Genomic DNA, 23,534 nt, shown 5'->3' with positions numbered 1-23,534 from the left:
TATTATGTGAGGCAATCAAGATAAAATCCAATCAGATTTTATTCTTAGCGGTATTATAAAAATAATAGTAATTTAATTCTAATTGCATAATACTTGCAATCTGGGATACTTTGCAGGTAGGTTAGCTTACAATTTTACTTTTATATTTGGTTTCTAAATAACTTTAGGAAAAGTATTTTGTGCCATTTAATCCTATTTCTGACTTAATAACACCAATTTCCCATGATTGCAGATTCCCCCCACCCCACTCCTTTTACAGAAATGGGTCAAGTTACATTCACTTTCCCCCTTTCCGCTCTCCCTCCCTTTCTCGACCCCTCATATTTTATTGTTCATCTACACCGTTTTCGATTTACACACATTTTAGTTCCATCTCTTTTTAAAATGATTTTTAAAAGCTTTTAGTTATCGTTGGTGGTGTTTTGGCTATTTGGTTGTGTCATTTATTATTATTTTTTTGGTCTGGTAACTCCGAGTCATGTATGTGAGATAGGTGGCTCTATGAATTTACCAAATCGGTCAACAAATAATGGCCAGAAGGAAGGAATTCAGGTCATCTTATAGGTCAACCTACAGTCGAGTTCCCCTGATGACATCATCCAAGGGTCGTGGGGTTCCTGAGCGAGAAAGGCTGGCATTGATAGGATGCAGGGTACGTGGTGGGGGGTTACGCCTCCTCGCCGACTGTGTACAGTAGGACAGAGAAGATGCACTGAGCTCAAGGGGACGGTTTGGCCGAGCTCTGGTTGACAAGATAGAACTGGATCCTGGTCTCATAAGCATTCTTTCATCGTAGTCTCTAAAAACAAGAGAGGGAGAAAAGGCATAAGAAGGCGTTGAACTATCAATCACCTTTTACGGCATTTGGGTAAATTGTCTAGATATAGGGAGAAAACAGTATTATCATTACAAATGAATTATCTTACTCCTCCATAAAGCAGGGGTCCCCAACGCCCAGGCCGTGCTCCACTATTGGGCCATGGCCTATTCGGAATTGGGCTGTGTGAGAGGCTGGCCGGAGTACGTGTGCATGCAGCTCAACTGGTGCGTGTGCGTGCCAGCCCACTACTCGTGCAAATTGAACTGCGTGCATACCAGTGGTGGGATTCAAATTTTTTTTACTACTGGTTCTGTGGGTGTGGCTAGGTGGACGTGGTCATGTGATTGGGTGGGTGTGGCTTATTTTTGCAGCACCACCCCCACCCCATTTTTTGGGCCTTCCTGGCCTCAGGGGAGCCTCTGGGTGGGGCACTTTTGCTCCCAGACTCCCGTGGGGCTCAGGAAGGGGAAAAAAACAGAGCATAGGAGGGGCACGCAGCACCCCTCCACACTCAGTTTTGGGGCCTTCCTGGCCTCAGAGGAGCCTCTAGGGGGGCATTTTTGCTCCCAGGAAGCTTCCCTGGGGCCCAGGAAGGCAAAAAATTGAGGGGGGGGCTGCACCCTTTCCCTCCATTTTTTGCCTTCCTGGCCTCAGGGAAACCTCCTGGGCGAAGCAGTAAGAAGCGAGGGAAATCCCGGCACAGCTGCGAACAGCTGATTGTTGGGAGGTTAAAAAGAAAAAAGAAATATCTTAAGGAGTGACTGGGCGGGTGAGTATTGGTCAGACGGGGTGAGTGAACATCGGGCGATCGGGTGGGCGGAGCAAGCAACCACGCCAAATCCTTGCTACCAGTTTGCCCAAACCGATGCAAACCGGCTGAATACCACCACTGGCGCCAGCCCACCATTCACACAGCCCAGTTCCCCTCTCTCACACACATGCCCCCAGTTGGGCCATCAAGCCACAAAGGTTGGGGACTGTTGCCACAAAGCACACAGATATAAACTGCTGATAAGTGTAGCTTCTTTCCCAACTAAGACTGTATTAAAAGCAAAATAATGTTAATGAAAGCCTATTCTGGCTTAACTGGCATGGCACCAAACAACCCTATAAAATAAGACACTTAAAATTAGTAAAGATATTATTGATAAATAAGTAGCTACTCATATAAATTGTTTATACAGCAAAAAAAACCTGTGTTTGTTCCACAGGTTTGTTTAAGAAAAAGCACTCTGCTCCTAGCCAGGACGGGGAAATATTATTTCCACCAACACTGAATGGATATCTACAAGAATTGTACGGATACTCATTTTTATAAAGTTGAGGTAAGTTTATTTATTATGTCTGATATCTTCTACTTTCAGCTTTGTGAGACTGAATGGTAGTATACATTGTTTAGGGTTTCTGTACTATGACATGCCAAATAGCAAAGCCTATCTGATAAAGGAGAATATTTGTAGCTCAGGGTTGACATGAGAGATCCTTGGTGCGCTCTGAGCTTGCTTTTTTATTGTTAATGTCTATGTATATATCAACAACATCTGTAAACTATGCAAAAGAGACCCTCACCCAGCCCAAAAAGGAACAAAAAGACCCAACCACTCTCCACCAGCAATCAGCACCCAGATTAACTCCAAGGTTAATACATCAGACCAACAATCAAGTAAACAACACCCCAATCAAGAAACTACCGAAGAAGCCAACAGCAAACAAACCAAACAAGCAACCTCTAAGACCACCCTCACCAACAGGCAAGCCACAGGAACATAAACCGACAGCAAACTGCACTCCTCACTAACACTGATGATGTTACCTAGTTTGGTAATGAAAAATCTGCAAGAAAACAAGCAAGCTCAGAGAGCACCAAGGACCCCTCAAACCTATCTGATCTTGGCTGATCCTAAAGCTAAGCAACATCAGACCTATAGCTGGAATTTAGAGGGAAGATCTGCAAGAAATGACATCGTAGAAGACAACCCTGTTAACTCCACTCCGTATAAGAAAATTGTATGGACATGTCCATATAGGCACCAGCAACTAAGCCCACGCTATCTTACAGAATGTTATTCTTGTATTTAAAGTTTAGCTCCTGTCAGTTATAAACATCTAATTTATATTTAAGGATACCAATTTGATAATGTAATAAATTGTGCATTTAAACTAAAAACAACTCACATCCTTACTGGTTTAATACAATCTAATATAAAAAAGGCATTAAAGTTTTGTTGTTGTTGTTGCAAAGTCGTGTTCAACCCCATGGACAACGTTCCTCCAGGCCTTCCTGTCCTCTACCATCTTCTGGAGTCCATTTAAGCTCACGCCAACTGCTTCAGTGACTCCATCCAGCCACCTCATTCTCTGACGTCCCCTTCTTCTTTTGCCCTCAATTGTTCCCAGCATTAAGCTCTTCTCCAGTGAGTCCTTCCTGCTTATTAGGTGGCCAAAGTATTTGAGTTTTATCTTCAGGATCTGGGCTTCTAAAGAGCAGGCAGGGTGGATCTCCTCTAGGACAGACCAGTTTGATTGCCTTGCAGTCCAAGGGACTCGTAGGAGTCTTCTCCAGCACCATAGTTCAAAGGCCTCAATTCTTTGGTGCTCAGCCTTTCTTATGTTCCAATTTTCACAGCATTAAAATTATACACATTTTAACTAGTTATCTGACTAATTATTTGCAGAAGTATTCTGTTTCCAAAGTTACAAGAAGAAAAAAAATATTAATCCAGCTTTATGCAGAACAAACAAATTTTATACATTCTTACAATATTTTGTCCATCAAGGGCAAGTTCCTCGGATGTAAGGGAATCCCATGAATAACCATCAAGCCATTCAAATTACGTTGGGGGCCAGCATATGTACCTTGAGAAACATTTACCTGTAGATGAGAAGAAATTAAATTAGGTCATAATTAAACAACAACAAAAAGTTAACTCACAATAAATCATTCCCAATGGCCATTTCTACTAAAAAGAGTAAGAAAAGAGAATGTTATTTTCTATAATTGTAAAGGAACTGTTCCCAATTATTATGCAATAAATCATGTAGAGAGAAAATGCTTTAATTTTGGACACAATTAAGTAAATGTAATATCAATGACTAATTTTAAGCTCAGTTTTTTATGCCACCTTTGTAAGTAGATATTCATATCAACACTGTTAAATTCTACTCTTTTGTAAGTACTATTAACTCATTCCCAAGCAATGGGTATCTAATGAGCAACTGGGGCTGGCTGGATCTGCCTTTTATGTACCGTACATATGATAAGTTATACAAGAGGATTATATAGAAAATGAAAGAGAGAAAAAGGAACGAAACTGAATTAAACAGATGAAACCCAAACTAAACCACTAATCGAGTATTATTGCAGAATGTGCACAGTGAGAATCAGAATATATTTTAAAAATTCAAAGAGATTAATTCAGTTAACTTTAAAGAAATCACATTCCTTGCTGATCTCTGTTAAGCTGAGTAGAATCAACATTAACATCTTCTATGCTTAATTAAAACCTCATAAAGTATTTTCAAAGAAACTGAATGCTTAATGTTCCAACTCCAATCCCCTCAAAATATAAAAAGGAACATTTGCAGAAATTTTTTTTTCTAAAAGGTGTGATAATACATGACAAAAAAAAAAAAAAAACATTTTGGAAGGACAGTTGATCAAGTATTAAACTTACCAGATTTGAAGGGATAGAGGGCATTTTGGTTTGTGGCATCCGAGGTAATACCAAAGGCATAGGTTCAAACTGCATAAAAGGACTTCCAGAATCTGTCCTGTTTGCTTCTACAGAAATGACATTCTTCCCATCATCTACCAATATCCCAAAGAAATGACAAGAAGCTTTATTTGACCGAGATCCTTATAGGCAGATACTAAAAAACCTACAGCCTACTTTCTCTCATAATTGCTGAAAGAGCTATAGCAATACTTGGTTAACACTTGAAAATACTTGATAATTGAACAAGTATCAATAGATTAAAGAAATCAAATGTAGCACGGTATTCTTGCCAAATTTGATTAGGAACCATTCATGCAGTAACTATTTTTATCATGGTTTTTTCCACCAAAGCCCACTATTATGAGAAGTTCCACACACACAGCTGCTTATGAAAGGAAATAAGATCTCACGAGTTGCAACACAGGTTGTTTCTCATATTTTAAGCATCTAATCCTGTCGTTTGTCGAAGCAGATAGGGGTGTGCACTAAATGGAACCTGTGTTTTCTTTCAACTCACAAACAAATGCTACCCTGCCTTGTGAAACATCTTCAAAGGAAAATACACAGACAGTTCTTATCCAATAATAAAAGTTTATATAAGAACAGAATATAAATAAAATGAATTTGTCAAACGTGGCCTAAAATATTGATACTAAGCATTATTAGAGTTAGGAAAGCGCCAAACATAGCATCAGAAAGCCCAATACTATTTTAACACACGTTTGAACACTGTCAAATACATACAAATACACAATTTGCTATGTCCAAACAACATGTCATATTATATATTACAGGTCCATGTCATTTTACAAAAGCACATAATTACTAATGCTGTATCTCAGGAACAGAAGAAAAACTGTATAATTATCTATTGGGTGTTAAATTGGAAGCAGAGCAAGTGAAGGAGATGATGATAGTGTGGGCAAAAAACTTTGGCTATGCGATAAAATTAGATAAATGGCAGAAACTTTGGGATAGAAATTATAAATTAACAATGTCAACAGCATATAAAGACAAGTTATATAAGAGGTTTTATAGATGGCATTTTGTGCCAGCAAGACTGGCAAAGATGTTTAAAGATAAATCAGCTAAACTTCGGAAATGTCACCAGACACCCAGAACATATTGCCACATGTGGTGGACGTGTACTGAAGCTAAGAGATTTTGGACAAAAATACATATGTGGTTGGAAAAGATGATAAAACAACATATAGATCTAAAACCTGAAATATTTTTTTGTTAAGGATGATACCTGAAAGTTATAGTAAAGAAAAGACATATTTAATTATTCATGTATTAACTGCAGCTAGAATAGTATTTGCTCAAAACTGGAAAAGTGAAAAGATTCCAGTAGGAGAATGTGATTAGGAAAATATTAGAATGTGCAGAAATGAATAGGTTAACACTGGCAATTAAAGGAAAAGAACTGAATATTATATGAAATGGGAATCATTTTATCAATGGTTGGAAAAGAAAAATGGAAATTAGAAATTAAATATATGAACATAGATGATAGATAAATAATATATATAGAGAGAACATATATGAATATATGAATATAGAGAGGAAGGAGTTGGTTACAATGATAAGATATATTATGTATACTAGTGATACATAATATATGATAAAATATATTATGTATACCAGGGGTCCCCAACCGCCGGGCCGCGACCGGGCCGCTGGTTGCTGGGCGCCGCCATCTTTTTTTGGTAAAAAAGTGCTTCCGGTGAGCTTTTCCGGGTAGAAAGCTCACCGGAAGCACTTTTTCATCAAAAGATGGCGGCGCAGCGCTTCGGTGAGCTTTTCCGGGTAGAAAGCCATTTCTACCCGAAAAAGCTCACCGGAAGCGCTGGCGCCGCCATCTTTTTGACGAAAAGTGCTTCCGGTGAGGTCACCGGAAGCACTTTTTCGTCAAAAAAGATGGCGGTGCCCAGTTGATGCCGGTACCGGGCCGCGGCGCCCAGCTGATGCCGGTACCGGGCCGCGGCGTCAAAAAGGTTGGGGATCCCTGATGTATACTATTATGTATACTAGTTCAAAATAAGAATGTAATGTAATTGTTGTTGTTATGATGAAGAAATTGTATTAACCACAAGTACAGATACAGATAATCAGAGTTGGAAGGGACCTTGTAGGTCATCTAGTTCAACCCCCCGCCCAAGCGGGAGACCCTACACCATTTCTGACAAATGGCAGTCCAATCTCTTCTTGAAAGTCTCAACTGATGGCGCTCCCACAACTTCCAAGAGCAAGCTGTTCCATTGGTTGATTGTTCTCACTGTCAGAAAATTTCTCCTTATTTCCAGGTTAAATCTCTCCTTGTTCAGTTTCCATCCATTATTCCTTGTCTGGCCTACAGGAGCTTTAGAAAATAGCTTGACCCCCTCCTCTCTGTGGCAGCCCCTCAAATATTGGAAGACCGCTATCATGTCTCCCCTGGTCCTTCTCTTTACTAGACTAGCCAAGCCCAGTTCCTGCAACCGTTTGTTGTATGTTTTAGCCTCCAGTCCCCTAATCATCCTGGTTGCTCTTCTCTGTACTTTTTCTAGAGCCTCAATATCTTTTTTATAATGTGGTGACCAAAATTGGATGCAGTACTTTAGGTGTGGTCTTACTAAGGCTTTATAGAGTTGTATTAGTACCTCACTTGAACTTGATTATATCCCTCTGTTAATGCAACTTAGGATTGCATTAGCTTTTTTTGGCGGCTGCTGCACACTGCTGGCTCATTTATTTAGCTGGTTGTCCACTAATACTCCAAGATCCCTCATATTATGCACAAGATATTTGTATCCAGATGACACACCGTACAAAGAAAAGATGGAATGTTTGTTAAATAAAATAAAAAAGTTTATTTAAAAAATTACTAATGCTATATCTGTATTAAAATTATTTTGGGGGAAAGAGTTTTTAGAAGAGGCATCCGTTTTACCAGGGGTGTCCAAGCTTGGCAACTTGAAGATTCGTGGACTTCAACTCCCAGAATTCCCCAGCCAGGCAGGCTTCTTCAAGTTGCCAAGCTTGGGCACCCCCTGCAGTATATAGACAGAATTGCAGCCTAAAGACAAACCTGAGGATGGACCTTCCCAATGTCTGCAGATCAGCTGCTCCATGTAGCCCAAGACTTCGCTCCACACATCATCAAATACGAAGGAAAGAACTGCATCTCTCATGCAGCACGATGGTGAGATTGGAGGAAACCCTAATTTCCGTCTAGCTGGTGAAAGCCCCATTTTCCATTCGTGCAATTCTTCTTCCCTTTGAAAAAAGCATGTAAACATTACAGCTGTTCAATACTTAAAAGTGTTGACCAACAGCTTCTCACAGAGCTTCACCTTATCTGCCGAACTGGGATTTGGAAAAAAAAATTGGAGAACAACTGTTAGAGCTCTTCTCCACTTTGTAGGAGGATCTGAACCATCTGATTGAACCCCTGCCTTTATCAGCCTCTCCTGCTGTTAGGGCATCTCTGATGGGAGAAGAGCAAGTCAAGCAATCACCAAAGGCATTCACAACAGGCTTTGCTGCTAGATAATATCTGCTGCCTCTTACCATCCAATCAAAACCAAAAAAATAATAATCTTACAGGCTTATACTGTTTATACTAAAAAGATACAGTATATCTTTTTATTGTTATGAAGAAACATAAAACTCTAGGTCAGGGGTGTCCAACCTTGTCAACTTTAAGACTTGTGGACTTCAACTCCCAGAATTCCTCAGCCAGCAAAGCTGGCTGAGGAATTCTGGGAGTTGAAGTCCACAAGTCTTAAAGTTGACAAGGTTGGACACCCCTGCTCTAGGTCATTATAAAGTCACTAAATATGTTGTTGTGAAATGTATCCAATACCTACACATCTCTGCGGTCAAATGCTAAGTATTCCTCCATTATTCCTTCAGAGATAATCACGGTATCTTCCAGTTCTTCAGTCTCAAAGATCTTCAGCTCAGAGATTTTTGAAAAGTTGTCTTCTTTACCAAGAGAAACCGAAAGGGGAACCTTTTTGCCCCAGATAGTAAACCTGAACAACAAACAAGGCTTTTTAATGTCAATAATAAAGTTGGCTTCCTTCTCTTTAAGATTAAATGTGCACAGAATCTGTGGTTTGTTTGTACTTAAATTTTTATACCCTGCTTTGTTTGTAGAACAAGGCATTCAAGCAGCTTACAGGTTAAAAAATATTGTCTTTGCGTACACTGTCACAACTTTAAACTTGAGGCAATAGAAAAAAAGGAAGAAGAGCAGAAAATTTTATACAGTGTATCTACTTCAATGTGCGCACCACATAATTAGTTTCTAAACTAAGCAAAATATTGTAGTTCCATAGAGTTTTTAAAACAAAAATCAAGGTACAGGTCATCCTCATTCAGCAACTGCCTTGGATAGTGACTATTCATAAATGACAGTAATAAATGATAATAAAGATCTCATTTTCCAATCAATAGCGTGCATTTATGACAATAAAAGACTTCAGTGTGAAACGAATTAAGATCTGGTCAGTTTCAAGCAGCAGAGTCCAAGGGACAGTTCTAATCAACTAATATTAAGGTAAAAGGGCTGAATTTGTTAACTTGAGGTTATGGCTTTTTTTATGGAAATGCTGTATTGCAGGAGAAAAGCAGCTCAGGTACAGATAACTTGCTTAAGCAATCTTTCTGTCCTGTGAGAGGGAGCAAAAATAGTGGAAAAAATGGGTCAGGAGCATGACACAGAAAACTAATTGGCAGCAACTAGCAATCTTTGCAGTCTTCCTGTCATGTGGCTTGCTTAGTGACCATGTCACTTAGAGACCATTTTGCTGGCACCAACTGCAATCACGAAATGAGCACTACTTCTACACAAAAGCCTGCAGTATTAAGAATTCTGTATGACTAAATCCTGAATGGGATACAGAGAATGGGATCTGTTTATATTCTTCTCACATATGGAAGATCTTACTTCTCCCTTTCTAACTGTACTGGAGAAGGGGAATCTTAGAAGCAGTCATAATATGAAAGTAGAAAAAATATATGCCTAACCGATAAAAAAGAATATCTGTAGTTCAGGGTTGAAATGAGGGATCCTTGGTATTCTCTGAGCTTGGCTGTTTTCTTACAGACGTTTTGTTACCCAAACTAGGTAACCTCATCAGTGCTAGTGAGGAGTGGGGTTTGTGCTCAGTTTATATTCTAGTGGCTTGCCCTGCCAGTGTAAGTGAGGGTTGTCTTAGAGGTTCTTTGGTTGGGCTGTTTACTGTTGGCTTGCTTGGCCAACTAAAGCCCTTCAAAACATCCTAAGCAAACCAAAGACCCACCAGTCACAGAAAAAAAAAAACAGGAGTTATTGACAACATACAGTGTAATGATTGCAACAGCTACTACATAGGAGAAACAGGCAGAAGACTGGCAGAATGCATCCTTGAACACCAACTAGCAGTCAGAAGACATGATGAAAACTTTGATTTCAATAGGGAAATTGTGACCATCCTAGACCAGGCGAAGTTCAAAAATGCTAGGGAATTTCTAGGAGCCCAGCACTCTGACATCAATAGACACATAGATAGAAAGAATGTCTACATACTATGCAAAAGAGAATCAACAAGTCAAAAAGAGAACAAAAAGATCAAAACATCTTCCCACCAACAATCAGCACTTAGATGAGCTCAGATTAACTCCAAGATTAACATTAGACCAAGTAAACAACACCCTTATCAAGAACCTGCCAAACAAGCCAACAGTAAACAGCTCAACCCAAGAATTTCTAAAACCTCTCTCACTAACACTGACAGGGCAAGGCCACTAGAATATAAACTGAGAGTAAACCCCACTCTTTATGAGCATTAGTGATGCTACCTAGTTTAGGTAAAGAAACATCTGCAAGAAAACCACCAAGCTCAGAAACCAAGGACTCCTCATATTCATAACCTTTTTTGAAAATATTGGACCTCTGGATGTACAGATTCAATTCAATATCACCCTCAAAATACTTTCACCATCCTTAGTCCAACTTTATACTTCCTCAGATGTAGTTTTCTTAATTTATCTAATTAAGATAAATAAACAGACTGCCCAAATTTCTGCTGAGATTGAAATAATTATTCTGAGTCAGAATAACTGGTGGTTACAATGCTGAACCTTCATTAATTCATTAGGTTGCACACATTGTTTCTATATTATTGTGTATATGATATTTAATTATCCATTGGCATGGTAACAACTACCAGTCTATCAATATTTGAGTTATTGAATCAAAGAGCCGCAGTGGCACAGCGGTTAGAGTGCAGTACTGTAAGCTACTCCTACTGCAATTTGGCAGATCGAATCCCACCAGGCTCAAGGTTGACTCAGCCTTCCATCCTTCTGAGGTTGGTAAAATGAGGACCCAGATTGTTGGGGGCAATATGCTGACTCTGTAAACCGCTTACAGTGGGCTGTAAAGCACTGTAAAGCGGTATATAAGTCTAAGTGCTATTGCTATTATTGTCCAGAGCTCAGATCTAAACAGAAAATTAAGCAGTAGCTTTTTCCCTCTGAGCAGCAACTTGTAAAGAGTTAACTGAATCCTTTTCTTTTCATGTAGCTTCTAGTGAAATTATCTCCAATTTCAAAACTTCTACTATAGAAAGTAGGCACAAAGACCTTTCCTGGTTTTGTAGAGCCAGACCAATAATGTCAACGCTTCTTAGGAATATACCTTGTACACGGAATAAATGCATTATTAATGCTACAGCTGTTTACTTAACAAAAAACAACAACAGCCCTGGTTTGTACAGAACACTTCTCAAGATAGAAATGGACTGAATGGTTGAATATTCACCTCTTAAAATGAAAAGAAGGTTGTAATTTTAAAAAGGTCACTCTCTGCTGCAGTTGACAAGGGCTTAGTTGGTCAAAAACAATAACTGTAATCCTTGTGAAGAGTTAATGATCGCAGGCACTTACTCACTAGGATCTTTCTCTTGCATGGGACTCATGCCTGATGAAGTTAAAGTGCTACACGCTGAACTAATATACCATCCATAGCCTTCGTCAGTTGGCATCATTATTTGCTTCCCCACAATCCTGATGTCAAAGAGAAAATTATGAAGTATTAATTGCTTTGAATAAACTTGTTAAACATGATCTGCTCTAAAAAAATTATACACATATATTAGGCCAATCCTTGAACACTATTCAACCCTCTGGAATTTCTTCCCACATATTGGTCATTAATACAATCAAGAGAGTTCAGAAATACTTTAAAAGAAAAGTCTTGCGTTTTTCTGCCCATAACAGAACACCTTATGCTACAATTCTTGAAATTTTTGATTTGGATAGTTTAGAACTGCAATGCTTGTGGCCAGACTTAGGTATGGAATACTAAATTGCACATAGTAATGCTTTACCTGTAAATGACTTTTTTAAAGCTTAATTGTAATGTCATCCATGCGAACAACAGCTCTAAACTTAATGTAAAGTGCTCTAAATCAATTATAAACAAATTCCGTTTTTGTAACAGAGCTGTCAAAGTCTGGGATATCTTATCTGCTTCAGTTGTCTCAGTCATTATCTTTCAGAGTTTTAATTCTAAGTTAATCTCTGTGATTAACCTCACTCCATATTTAAGACGGCCCTAACAGGCATGCATAAATGCACTGGCATGCCTATAGACCCTGTTGCATTTTTATTTTCTTTGTTTGAATTTGTAATTTTTGTTTGATAAATAAAATAAATGAATAAATAAAAATAAGCATGCCTCAAAAACATCCAGCAAGTATGCAGGGGTTGAAGTAGACAAAAAAGCAGATTGCCTGCCATAATGGACAATACACACATAAACAGAGTAGCTCTTCAGTGCTCTAAAGTACGTAGTAGTCATTTATATTTGAGATACCTGAGGTGAGGAAACCTTGACATCCATTGTTCGCATTCCTCCTCTAGGCTAACATATAAACATGGTTTTTGTTCATAAAGGAGCTCATCAATGTGCCTGAATATTTGCTGAACTTGCCGGGTAGCAGCCTTATCAAATTCCTTGGGGAGGAAAAGGCAAAAAAAAATAGTCGGGAAGATATATGACATTAATCATGTTCTCAGAAGGCTTTTTTTTTTCCTTTACAATAGATAAAATTATTTTTTATAATGCTATGCAAAAACACTGATCCAAGAAATGAAATTAATTGCTTAGAAAATCCCAAAGAAACCCTCTCCAGGGATGTCTAAAATAAAATCAACTAAAATAAACCAACGCATCCTAGGCTTAATAGAATCTTCAGGTTTACCAAATTAGAAAAAAATATTTAGAAGGAAATTGGATGAAAAATAAAACAATTACTCCTGGAAATTATAATAATTATCAAGGACATTAAATTCTGGTTTTGATTTTGTAAAACAGAAATATTTCAAAATTTGGAGAGGTTCTCTTATAAACTCATTCATAAGCTCATTCTTCAAGGTCAAAATGTGAAAGCATACATCGATTCTTAGGAGAGTCTACCCTTATTCAACCAAATGTTATAATTCTACAAACCCCGGGGGTGAGGCGTGATATCATTACAGGAGGTCTGCAAAGGCTTGAAGAAATGTTGTGATTTAATGAACAAGGACACACATCCAATTTTGCAGCTACTAAGATTGTTGGACGAGCAAGCACAAAAACAGCCAGGAAAGTGACTGAAGCCTGGGAAACAGTCAATAGGAATGGTGATTTACCACCAGCCTATCAAGTACTTAGAAGTCAAGGGATGGGGATGACCAAGCAAACAACAGCTATTGACTTAAAAGCCAGCCATCTACACACCCTAATCAACATGTAAAAAGCCACATACAACAGGCACTGTAAATACCACACACAGAAGAGCAGACACTCTGTTAGAGAGAAGTTCCCTGATGGGCTCAAGAAAGAACCCGAAAGTTCTGGCCCCAGGGACTGACCCAGATTGGATCCTGTAACATTATCCTAAGGCCACGTATATCTACCTACTACATTCATTATGATTTAAAATGTGAGTTAAGTCATGGGGATCCGTGGCCATGGTCTGTGGCCACAAAAGGCCTTTAAAGGGGGGTCTGTGGTAAAGAAAAGGTTGAGAACCACTGTTGTAATTTAAAGTTAAAGGACAATACTCACATCATAGCCCCAAGAAAAAACTGAACTGTCTTCAGTGGAGGTGCCTGTGAAGCTCTGACAAGCAGACCATGAGTTTGCATTGCCTGCTCGATAGTTTGACTCTTTTGTACTTTCAGACTCACTAAAGTGCGTATTTTGGAGGGAAGAGAAAAAGGGAAATCAATCTTGAGAGAAAGTAATATGCATACTGATGACTTAATTTTTCAAATGAAATTGTGTGTGTGTGTGTGCATTTGTTGTGTGTAAAATGTCAGATGCAAAGAGTCAGGATCACTGGTAAGGTTGCAACACAGATTTTTTTCTCCCAAGCCTATACACAATAATCTGGCCAACTAAAGTTTCAGCAGTTAAATTGGCGTCAGAAAAGGATTAATGGAATTTGGGAGGATTGGACTTGAAGTGTGGGAATGCAACAACTCTAAGCTAATGACTTGCTTACTTTCACTCCCCCCCCCCCACCACTGCCTGCCTGCTCTCCTTCATTATATATCCACACGTTTTATCTTTGTAAATGCCCAAAGTTCCTGACAGTGAGTTGGGCAGCCATACAAATTGAATGAAATGTTGTTCATGCTTCTGCTATATAATGTGTCTATTTAAAACTTATTTTGTACAAATACTCATTGTTCGTTTCCAGAATGGTTGTGCTCTATCATCATGACCAAATATAGTCACTGATTGTACAGTATGGCTTGTTTCTTTTGATCCTAGCATCATCTCCAAACACAGCTATTTGATATAGCTTTTGAACAGAGGTTGAAAAAAAAGGAAAATTAAAAAAAATGGATAAAAGAATGCTTCTTTTCTAACTTTTTCTTTCCTAACTCTCCACCACAATTAATGATATATCCCAATACCTTGAAATATCTTCTTGACTTTCAGTGGATGGGTAACTGTCATCCAGTGAGTCCGGCAGGGGATGATGTTCTAAGGTATTCTTTGTAAGTCCTCGACTAAAAATAAATAAAAATGTCATTTGCTTGGTGACACTGAATTTCCTCAAATCAGTAAACAGATAGCATTAAAATTATTAGAAAGTGTATAGTATTTTCATTAACTTCAACAGAAAATCCCCAGTTTATAAGCCACAAACCTTTTACCAATTCTCTCTCTTAAAAGCACCCTGATCCAACCACAGTTCACGAACCTGAAAAGGCTGAGATTCACTCCAGCTCTGTGGACAAATCAACCAGCCTATGCAATCCTGACAAGAGAAATTTACTGTAGCCTTACAAGGTCCCAATTTTCCTATTATTTTCGGTATTTTTCCACATATAATTTATCCTTAGTATATTTGAACAAGAAACCCATGGATGTCCTAGCACTGTTATATAAATGTATGTAATGCAGCATTATTTCATGCCTCTCCTCCCTGAAATATATTAAGAACAAAGATCTGGTTGAGATCCAAGGTGGAAATTACAGATAGCCCTCACTTACAACCAATACCTTAGTGATTCATTTAAAGTTACAACAGTACTGGAAAAAAAGGGACTTATGCTTCGTTTTCACACTTATGATGGTTGCAGGATCATTATAGTCACATGATCAAAATTCAAATACTTGGAAACTGGCATGTATTTACGACAGTGTAGCATAATGGAATCAAGTGATCACTATCTGTAACCTTCCCAGCTGGCTTCCAACAAGCAGTCGATGGGGAAGCCAGATTCACTTAACTGCATGATTCACTTAACATCTGTATAAAAAAGGACGTAAAATGGGGCAAAACTATTAGCAACTGTCTTGCTTAGCAGCAGATATTTTGGGCTTCATTATGGTTGTAAGTCAAGGACTACTTGTACTGTACTCGTTTTTGATTTAGGGTGCGATGAGGATCCAGTTACTAATCATGGCTGTACAAAGCCAGAAATGACTAAACTTGTGAACTCTCTGCTTTTCTTTGCATATCATGAAAATGCAACCCAGTAAACAATGTACCCTGCCTCAACAAATCATGGTTTAATGCCCTGGTTTTAATTCTTCCTGAAATTATAAAAGAAAAATCCAAACTTTTTATGCCACTGTAAGTGTGAAATCTACAAGGCCCTCTGCATTTCCCCTCCTCATGAAAATCATAAAAGCTTTTCTGTCTGTTTGATGTCCTGAGAAAGGTAATACTCTATCCCTGGACACACAGACTGAAACACCTCAGAAGACAAGCTCAGGATCCAAAAGGATCTTGATAGACTTGAGCAATGAGCCAACAACTGGAGAAAGGGACAAGTATAGAGCTAGGCTCAAAAACAGTAACTGTGAGAGGGACCTTGAAGCCTTAGTGGACGATCGCTTGAACATGAGCCAGCAGTGTGCAACAGCAGCCCAAAAAGCTAATACAATCCTTGGTTGTATAAACAGAGGCCTAGAATCAAAATCACATGAAGTATTAGTACTGCTTTATAAAGCCTTGGTAAGACCACACCTGGAATACTGCATCCAGTTTTGATCACTACATTACAAAACATATGTTGAGACTTTGGAAAAAGTGCAAAGAGCAACTAAGACGATTAAAGGCCTGGATAATTTATAGAATTTGAGTATGTCCTGTCTAGAGAAAAGAAGGACTAGGGATGAGATGATAGCAGTATTCCAGTATTTGAGGGGCTGCTACAAACAAGAAAGTGGGGGTCAACTTATTTTCCAAAGCACCAGAAGGCAAAACAAGAAACAATGGATGAAAAAACTAATCAAGGAGAGAAGCAAAATGGAATGAAGGAGAAACTTCCTAAGAGTTAACCAGTGGAACAACTTTCCTTAAGAAGTTGTAGGTGCTTCATCACCTTCAGAGAATTATTAGGACTGCAGAAAAAATAATTACTACCAACCTGCCTTCAGTCGAGGATCTGTATATTGCACAAGTCAAAAAGAGGGCTGTGAAAATATTTACATCCTGGACATAAACTGTTTCAACTCCTTCCCTCAAAACAACGCTATAGAGCAGGCCCTGGGGCCGCGGGGGGGGGGGGGGGGGGGGGGGGGGGATAGCTTTTCCAAAGGGGGATGGGGGGGGGGGGGGGGGGGGGGGGGGGGGGGGGGGGGGGGGGGGGGGGGGGGGGGGGGGGGGGGGGGGGGGGGGGGGGGGGGGGGGGGGGGGGGGGGGGGGGTTTGGGGGGGGGGTGGGGGGGGGGGGGGGGGGGGCGCTTGGGGGGGGGGGGGGGTGCTATAGAGCACTGCACACCAGAACTAGATACAAGGACAGTTTTTCCTCAAACGCCATCACCCTGCTAAACAAATAATTCCCTCAACATTGTCCAACTATTTACAAAGTCTGCACTACTATTACTATTAATCTTCTCATCACTCCTTATCACCCATCCCCTCCCACTTGTGACTGTATGACTGTAACTTTGTCACTTGTATCCTTATGATTTATATTGACTGTTTCCCAGTATCATTTGATTGCTTATTCTACCCTATGACTATCATTAAGTGTTGTACCTGATGATTCTTGACTCTTGATGAATGTATCTTTTCTTTTATGTACCCTGAGAGCAATTACGGAGCCTCGGTGGCGCAGTGGTTAGAGTGCAGTACTGCAAGCTACTCCTACTGCAATTTGGCAGATCGAATCTCACCAGACTCAAAGTTGACTCAGCCTTCCATCCTTCCGAGGTGGGTAAAATGAGGACCCAAATTGTTGGGGGCAATAGGCTGACTCTGTAAACCGCTTTGAGAGAAAGCACTATAAAGCGGTATATAAGTCTAAGTGCAGTTGCTGCTCGTGCTATTTGCACCAAGACAAATTCCTTGTGTGTCCAATCACCCTTGGCCAATAAAAGAAATTTAATTCTATTCTATTCTATCACTGGAAGTTTTTAAGAAAAGACTGGACAGCCACCACAACCTGAAAGAGTATAGGTTCTCCTGCTTGAGCTGGGGGTTAGACTAGAAGACCTCCAAGGTCCCTTCTAGTTCTATTCTGATTGATTGGAGCACTTCCCAACGAAGCCCAGAGCTCACTCCTCTCACAGGCCCGAGTCCCCAGACTGGACTGACCTCCCTTCCCACCCAAGGATGCGCCCGCTTGCTTGGCTTTAGCTTAGAGAAATTTGCAGAAGACGCGGGTGTAGAGGGACAGCCCTCCGGGAGCGCTCGAGCCAAAGAACGTGGGAACAGCACAGAAGAATTTAGGCGGCGAAAAGAGCCTCGTCAGGCCGCCGCGGGGCTCCCTGGAAGGCAAGACCGCTTCTCCGGAAGGGCTGGCAGCGCCTGGAAAGGCTCCGAGGGACCCGCGCTTCGGGTTTGGCCCAAGAGAACGTCACTCACATCCCCTGGACGTCGGGGGGCACCGGCTTCCGGGTGTATCGTGAGATCATCCTACCGCCTCAGCGGTTCATCTCGGTCCTCGTCGGCGCAGCCGGCTGGCCGGCTCGGCCCCGGCCGCCATGGCGACGCCCCCTCCTTCTCCTCCCACTCCGGCCGAGCGGAAGTCCCTTCTCTATGGTAGCGAGAGGGCGGGGAAGGGGGGGGACGCGCAGGCCGCGGCGCGCAGCGATGACCTAAGAACAGCCGCTCCGGCTTAAGGCGGTGAAGTTGGCGGCCGTGAGGTGAGTCGTTTGCTCTGGGAGCAGAGCTGGCGGGCATCCTTCCCCCCCCCACACACACACCTCTGTTTTATTAACAAAAGTATGTGAATATCCATATTTATCTAGAAAGAGGCGTGGATGTTTCATAAAAGTTTGCCTTTCTTCCTTTTGCAAAGACTAAACGCAGCTTCAAAGCCAGTGGATTAATGCAGCTCTTAGTTGAACTGAAAATAGTGCCTGAGTGGAAATTGGAAAGCCAGAGTAGAGCTGGAAGGGACCTTGGGAGGTCTTCTAGTCCAACCCCCTGTTCAAGCAGGAGACCCTATTTCAGAGAAATGTTGCCCAATCTCTTCTTAAAAACCTCCAGTGATGGAGCACCCACAACTTCTGGAAGCAAGCAGTTCCATTGATTAATTGTTCTCACTGTCAGGAAATTTCCTTTTAGTTCCAGATTGCTTCTCCCTCTTATTAGTTTCCATCCATTGTTTCTTGTCTCCTGGTGCTTTGGGGAAATAAGTTGACCCCCCCTCCTCTTTGTGGCAACCCCTCAAAATACTGTAATACTGCTACCATGTCCACCTTAGTCTTTCTTTTCTCTAGATTGGCCATACCTGATTCTTGCAACCTTTCTTCATGTTTTTGTTTCCAGGCTCTTAAATCATCTTCGTTGCTCTTCTCTGCACTTTTTCCAAAGTCTCTACATCTTTTTTTTGTAATGTGGTGACCAAAACTGGATGCAATATTCCAGCTGTGATCTTACTAAAGATTTATAATTTAGATAGATAGATAGATAGATAGATAGATAGATAGATAGATGATAGATAGATAGATAGATAGATAGATAGATAGATAGATAGATAGATAGATAGATAGATGATAGATAGATAGATAGATAGATAGATAGATAGATAGATAGATAGATAGATGATAGAGATAGAGAGAGAGATAGATTCTTTTGGATGATTCATTCTAAGATTGACAAATCAGTTGGGTAGCAAATCATACATTCATTAACTGGCATTTTAATATGGGGGCCCTCTGTGTAGAAATGGCTTTAAAATATTTCTCTTTTTAAAGGGGCCTGTGGGATGCAGAATGGAGAAGGAGTTAGGTTTTGTGGCTGTTGAGGACACAGTCCATTACCAGTTATTCCTGATACATGAATCAGAAGACCCAGAATATCTTCAAGACATCCTACAACAATATATTGAAAAAATACTAGCACATTTTGCCCCTATCCTGGTTTCCTACATCTGGCAAAATGAGTCATTTAATCTAAAGTACAAACCTGCAAAAGGTAAAACAATGCTATCTAATGCTGTCTTTATACACACTAGCAATTGTACTGTAACATTCTCTTCCTCCTTCAGCACTTAGCAGTGGATGTTTTGGAAAATGAGGGGGGGGAGTGGTATTCCCACTGTGCTAGTGGCAATGTTCTTCACAGCTTATTTTCCCAAGAAACAACATGGTTATTATTGTTTATGTTTCAAATTGAGATAGCTTGAAACTGTTTTAAGTTTGAATAGTCATACAAAACTTTTTAAAAAAAATAGGCGTATGTTTTTATATTATTATATATCTATCTGTTGTTTAAAATGGTAAAATTATAAAAAATTCTAAACCAAAGATGATTAAACTATGGATGGCAAACAGTTTACCAACCCCCATTTTTCTGTACCCACAACATCCCCAAATCACATGCCAAAATTTGGTGATGAAATTGCCAACTTTCAGTAATGCAGTTTTCCGCAGCAAAGCTGTCATTTTTGGCAGCATAAACAATTGGGAAAAACCAGGAAAAATGTAATTTTTCTCCAGTGACTTCAATGAGATATTCTCCTAACCCTTTGAAGGGCAGACAGGCCAAAAGGATTGCCCATACCCATTCAGTTGTTTATCCTAATTATGAGAAAATTGTACTATTCCTTTCTCTATCTCTTAAACTTGCTGTTTTCTTGCTTTATCTTCTTGCCAATCTCTAGTACTGAATACAGGATTTTAAAAAAATATTGTTAATTATGTAAAATAAGTTCTAACGAATTGTTATCCCCAAAAAATTAAATGCTTAAAGCAGACAAAGAGTAATACAAAGGGAAAAAATGAAGCTGCTCTGTATATGTGAAAAATTTGCAATTATTCCAATAACAGTTATTTTTGACGTAATTACAATAAGATAATCCATTCTTTTACAGGTAGTCCTCGACTGAAAGCCACAATTGGCTCCAAAATTTCTGTTGCTAAGAGAGAAATTTGTTAAGTGAGTTTTGCCTCATTTTACGATCTTTCTTGCCACAGCTGTTAAGTGAAACACTGCAATTGATAAATTAGAAATCCAGTTGTTAAGTGAAACTGGCTTCCCTATTGACTTTGCTTGTGAGAAAGTCACAAAAGGTGATTATATGGCCCTGGGACACAGCAACAGTCATAAATATGAACTAGTTTCCAAGCATCTGAACTTTGATCATAGGGATCAAAGCACAGCAGTCGTAAGTGTGAACAATGTTGATTCCATATCATGGGAAGGCTGCAATGGTGTGAAAGATGGACATAAGCCACTCTTTTCAGTGCCGTTGTAATTTTGAATGGTCACTAAACAAATGGTTGTAAGCCAAGGACTACCTGTACTTAAAAGCTGTCAGACTGCTCTGGGACTCTATTTACAGTGTTTGTTAAATAACAAAGAGAAAGTTATTTCTGAAAAAATAGCAAAATTTTGCTACATTATTTATAAGTTTTTCTCACAAATGCTTGCTAATAATCCTTATTGTTGGGATCGTTTTGTGTTTCATTGATTGTAACTTTTATCGGTCAACTGATTTAAATCAAATTCTTCTGTCTCACTTTGGTTTGTTTGTTTTTATATGTATGGATTGAATGTTTTAGGCCCAGGCATATGCTACTTAAGTTTTGGTATTGTTTAATTGCTTTTAATCTTTTATGATCTGTCCTGAGTTGCTGTAAATTATGATCTGTCCTGAGATGTTGCAAATTGATAAATAAGATACTGATACTAGGATTGACTGCCAAATATTTTTTTGAAATAATCTAATAACTTCTGTTCTTTCTAGGAAATCTACCTGCTCATATTACTGGTCACACAAAGTTTGGAGATAACATTGAAGATGAATGGTTTATTGTTTACCTCATAAAGGAAATTACAAAGGAATTTCCAGAATTATTAGCTAGGTATTTTTATTTGCTGATTAAACAGACTATGATTTTAGCTGTTCTTTGCAGTGTCTGCAAAGCATTCTTTGCAGACGCTTTACTGAAATAAAATTTGGGGAGGATTTTTTTCTGTGAATAAAGACTGCATTACAGCATGGTATCCATATGCATTGAATTAAATTAGGGTACACTAATTCCATGTAATGAGTAAATACTCTATTTATTTGAATAGAGTGGATGACAATGATGGTGAATTCCTTCTGATAGAAGCAGCCGACTACCTTCCAAAATGGTTGAATCCTGAAAACAGCATCCATCGGGTAAGAGACTTAAGAATGTCAAATACCTAAAAAGCTAATTTTTTGGAATAATATTGTAATCTTATTTTGAATTTATTATGTTTTTTCAAGATCCTTTCAGTCATAGACTTGATAATTTTTGACACACTTTCAAAAAACTTTCAGATTTAATAAATTTATATATATATATATGTATTTGTCAGGTATTCTTTCATAGTGGAGAATTATGCATAATTCCATTGCCAAAGACTGCTGAAGGGAAGAAATTACTACCTGGTATAAACCCTACAATTCCCCAGGTCCTGAAATTGTTTTCTGGCCATTCTGAGGATTTTGTGGCTTCAAAATCTATTAAAGCAGCAGTATATAAACGCATCAATGGGTAAGTGACTGAATCTGAATATATATATTCAGATATATATAACAACATATATACTGTTACAACTGTATATGCAATACCTGCTATGCTGGTTCATACACATTTATTAATAGTAGCAGTTTTTTACCATATTTGGAAGTAATATCATGCAACATTTTACTGAAATAAAAATAAATAAAATATTGCAGATTACCCAGTTCTTCCATTTATATTCTGCCTCTACCAGGATTATCTCTCTCTTTCTTTTTTTTTTTTTTTTTGCACCTCATTGCAATTTTGTGCCCTAGGTATCCTAAGAAGATCCAGACTTGTCTTCATCGAGCTCACTGTTATCTTCCAGCCGGCATTGCAGTAGTTCTGAGGCAACGTCCTGCGTTAGTGTCAGCAGCAGTCCAAGCTTTTTACCTTCGAGATCCCGTTGACTTAAAAGCCTGCCGCATTTTCAAAACCTTTCCCCCTGAAACACGTGTGATGGCATCAGTAAGTGGAGATTAAGCTTCTGAATTAATCTTCACAATTAATTCACCTTATCGTATGTGGTTTATGAATGATTTGTTTGGCATTTTAATTTTGTCCTTTTTTTTAGGTACAAGTCTAACCTAACTTGTCTAATTTTCAATCTCTTATATAATTCTACAAGAGATTGGAGATTAGGCAAATGAGGTTAGACCTGTACTATAGAATTACAATTATACTATAATTAGTATATAGTATAATTATAGTATAGTATAATTAGTAAAATAAAACAGGGGTCCCCAACCACCGGGCCGCGGACCGGTACCGTCCGTGGATCACTTTGCACCGGGCCGCAAAGAAAATAAAAATAAAAATAAAATAAAAATTGCAGCTTTCTTGCCTTCGTTGAATGCTGCTGGGATCAGGGATCAAGGACACAAATGAAAGAAGGGGAGGGAGGAAGCAACCAAAGCCTGTCCTACTCTCTGGCTCAGTGGCTTCGGTTTCCTCCCGCCTCGTTCCTCTCTCAGTCGCTCTCTCGCTCCTCCACCAGCCCAGGAAGAAACTGCTTGAAAGAAGCCGGCAGAGTGGCTTTTCCTGTTGGCGCAGCTCCCCCGAAAGCGCCCGTTCACCCCCACCCCGCCGCCAATCAATCCAGGTTCAATCCAGTGCTCCGTTCTGCCTACCTGCCTTCGTTTCTGGTTGTTTCGGAGCAGCTTCGCTAAGAATAATAATTATTCGCCTCTTTTACTCAGCCGAAGCTGCTCCGAAACAACCAGAAACGAAGGCAGGCAGGCAGGCAGAACGGAGCACTGGATTGAACCGTGGGCGGCGGGTGGGGGTGAACGGGCGCTTCGGAGGAGCTGCGCCAACAGGAAAAGCCACCCTGCCGGCTTCTTTGAAGCAGTTTCTTCCTGGGCTGGTGGAGGAGCGAGAGAGCGACTGAGAGAGGAACGAGGCAGACACCTGAGGGATGAGGCTGGGGAGGGAGGGAGACACCTGAGGGATGAGGCTGAGGGAGGCAGGGGCGAGAGGCGGGGCTTCTCAGCCGTCCTGCAGGGACTTGTCCTGAGCCGCGGAGA

General features: G+C 39.8%; 2 protein-coding genes across 3 annotated transcripts in view; one reads left to right on the top strand and one right to left on the bottom strand.

Moving 5' to 3' along the window:
• The window catches only part of FAM149B1 (family with sequence similarity 149 member B1), a 23,568-nt gene extending 5,522 nt beyond the window's left edge, over positions 1–18,046 (bottom strand). For both annotated transcript variants that reach the window (XM_087964108.1, XM_087964109.1), the window contains exons 1-10: positions 17,888–18,046; positions 14,479–14,574; positions 13,622–13,742; positions 12,386–12,525; positions 11,455–11,574; positions 8,388–8,555; positions 7,607–7,794; positions 4,495–4,628; positions 3,580–3,692; positions 575–799 (exon numbers count right to left, since the gene is read on the bottom strand). In XM_087964108.1, coding sequence (XP_087820234.1) covers positions 575–799; positions 3,580–3,692; positions 4,495–4,628; positions 7,607–7,794; positions 8,388–8,555; positions 11,455–11,574; positions 12,386–12,525; positions 13,622–13,742; positions 14,479–14,574; positions 17,888–17,937 — 1,355 coding nt within the window. In that variant the 5' untranslated portion in view covers positions 17,938–18,046. The remainder of the gene's footprint in view (positions 1–574; positions 800–3,579; positions 3,693–4,494; positions 4,629–7,606; positions 7,795–8,387; positions 8,556–11,454; positions 11,575–12,385; positions 12,526–13,621; positions 13,743–14,478; positions 14,575–17,887) is intronic.
• ECD (ecdysoneless cell cycle regulator) overlaps positions 18,027–23,534 on the top strand; it is a 19,619-nt gene continuing 14,111 nt past the window's right edge. Inside the window, exons 1-6 of the mRNA XM_026687038.2 lie at positions 18,027–18,168; positions 19,225–19,444; positions 21,219–21,336; positions 21,551–21,638; positions 21,821–21,999; positions 22,284–22,476. Coding sequence (XP_026542823.1) covers positions 19,243–19,444; positions 21,219–21,336; positions 21,551–21,638; positions 21,821–21,999; positions 22,284–22,476 — 780 coding nt within the window. The 5' untranslated portion in view covers positions 18,027–18,168; positions 19,225–19,242. The remainder of the gene's footprint in view (positions 18,169–19,224; positions 19,445–21,218; positions 21,337–21,550; positions 21,639–21,820; positions 22,000–22,283; positions 22,477–23,534) is intronic.

This window comes from Notechis scutatus, chromosome 4, assembly GCF_049901735.1.
Source record: "Notechis scutatus isolate UNSWTSFEM ecotype Mainland chromosome 4, rNotScu1.2, whole genome shotgun sequence".
Classification (NCBI taxonomy): Eukaryota; Metazoa; Chordata; class Lepidosauria; order Squamata; family Elapidae; genus Notechis; species Notechis scutatus.
Note: the sequence above shows the minus strand (reverse complement) of the source record. Positions and strands in the feature narration are given on the sequence as shown.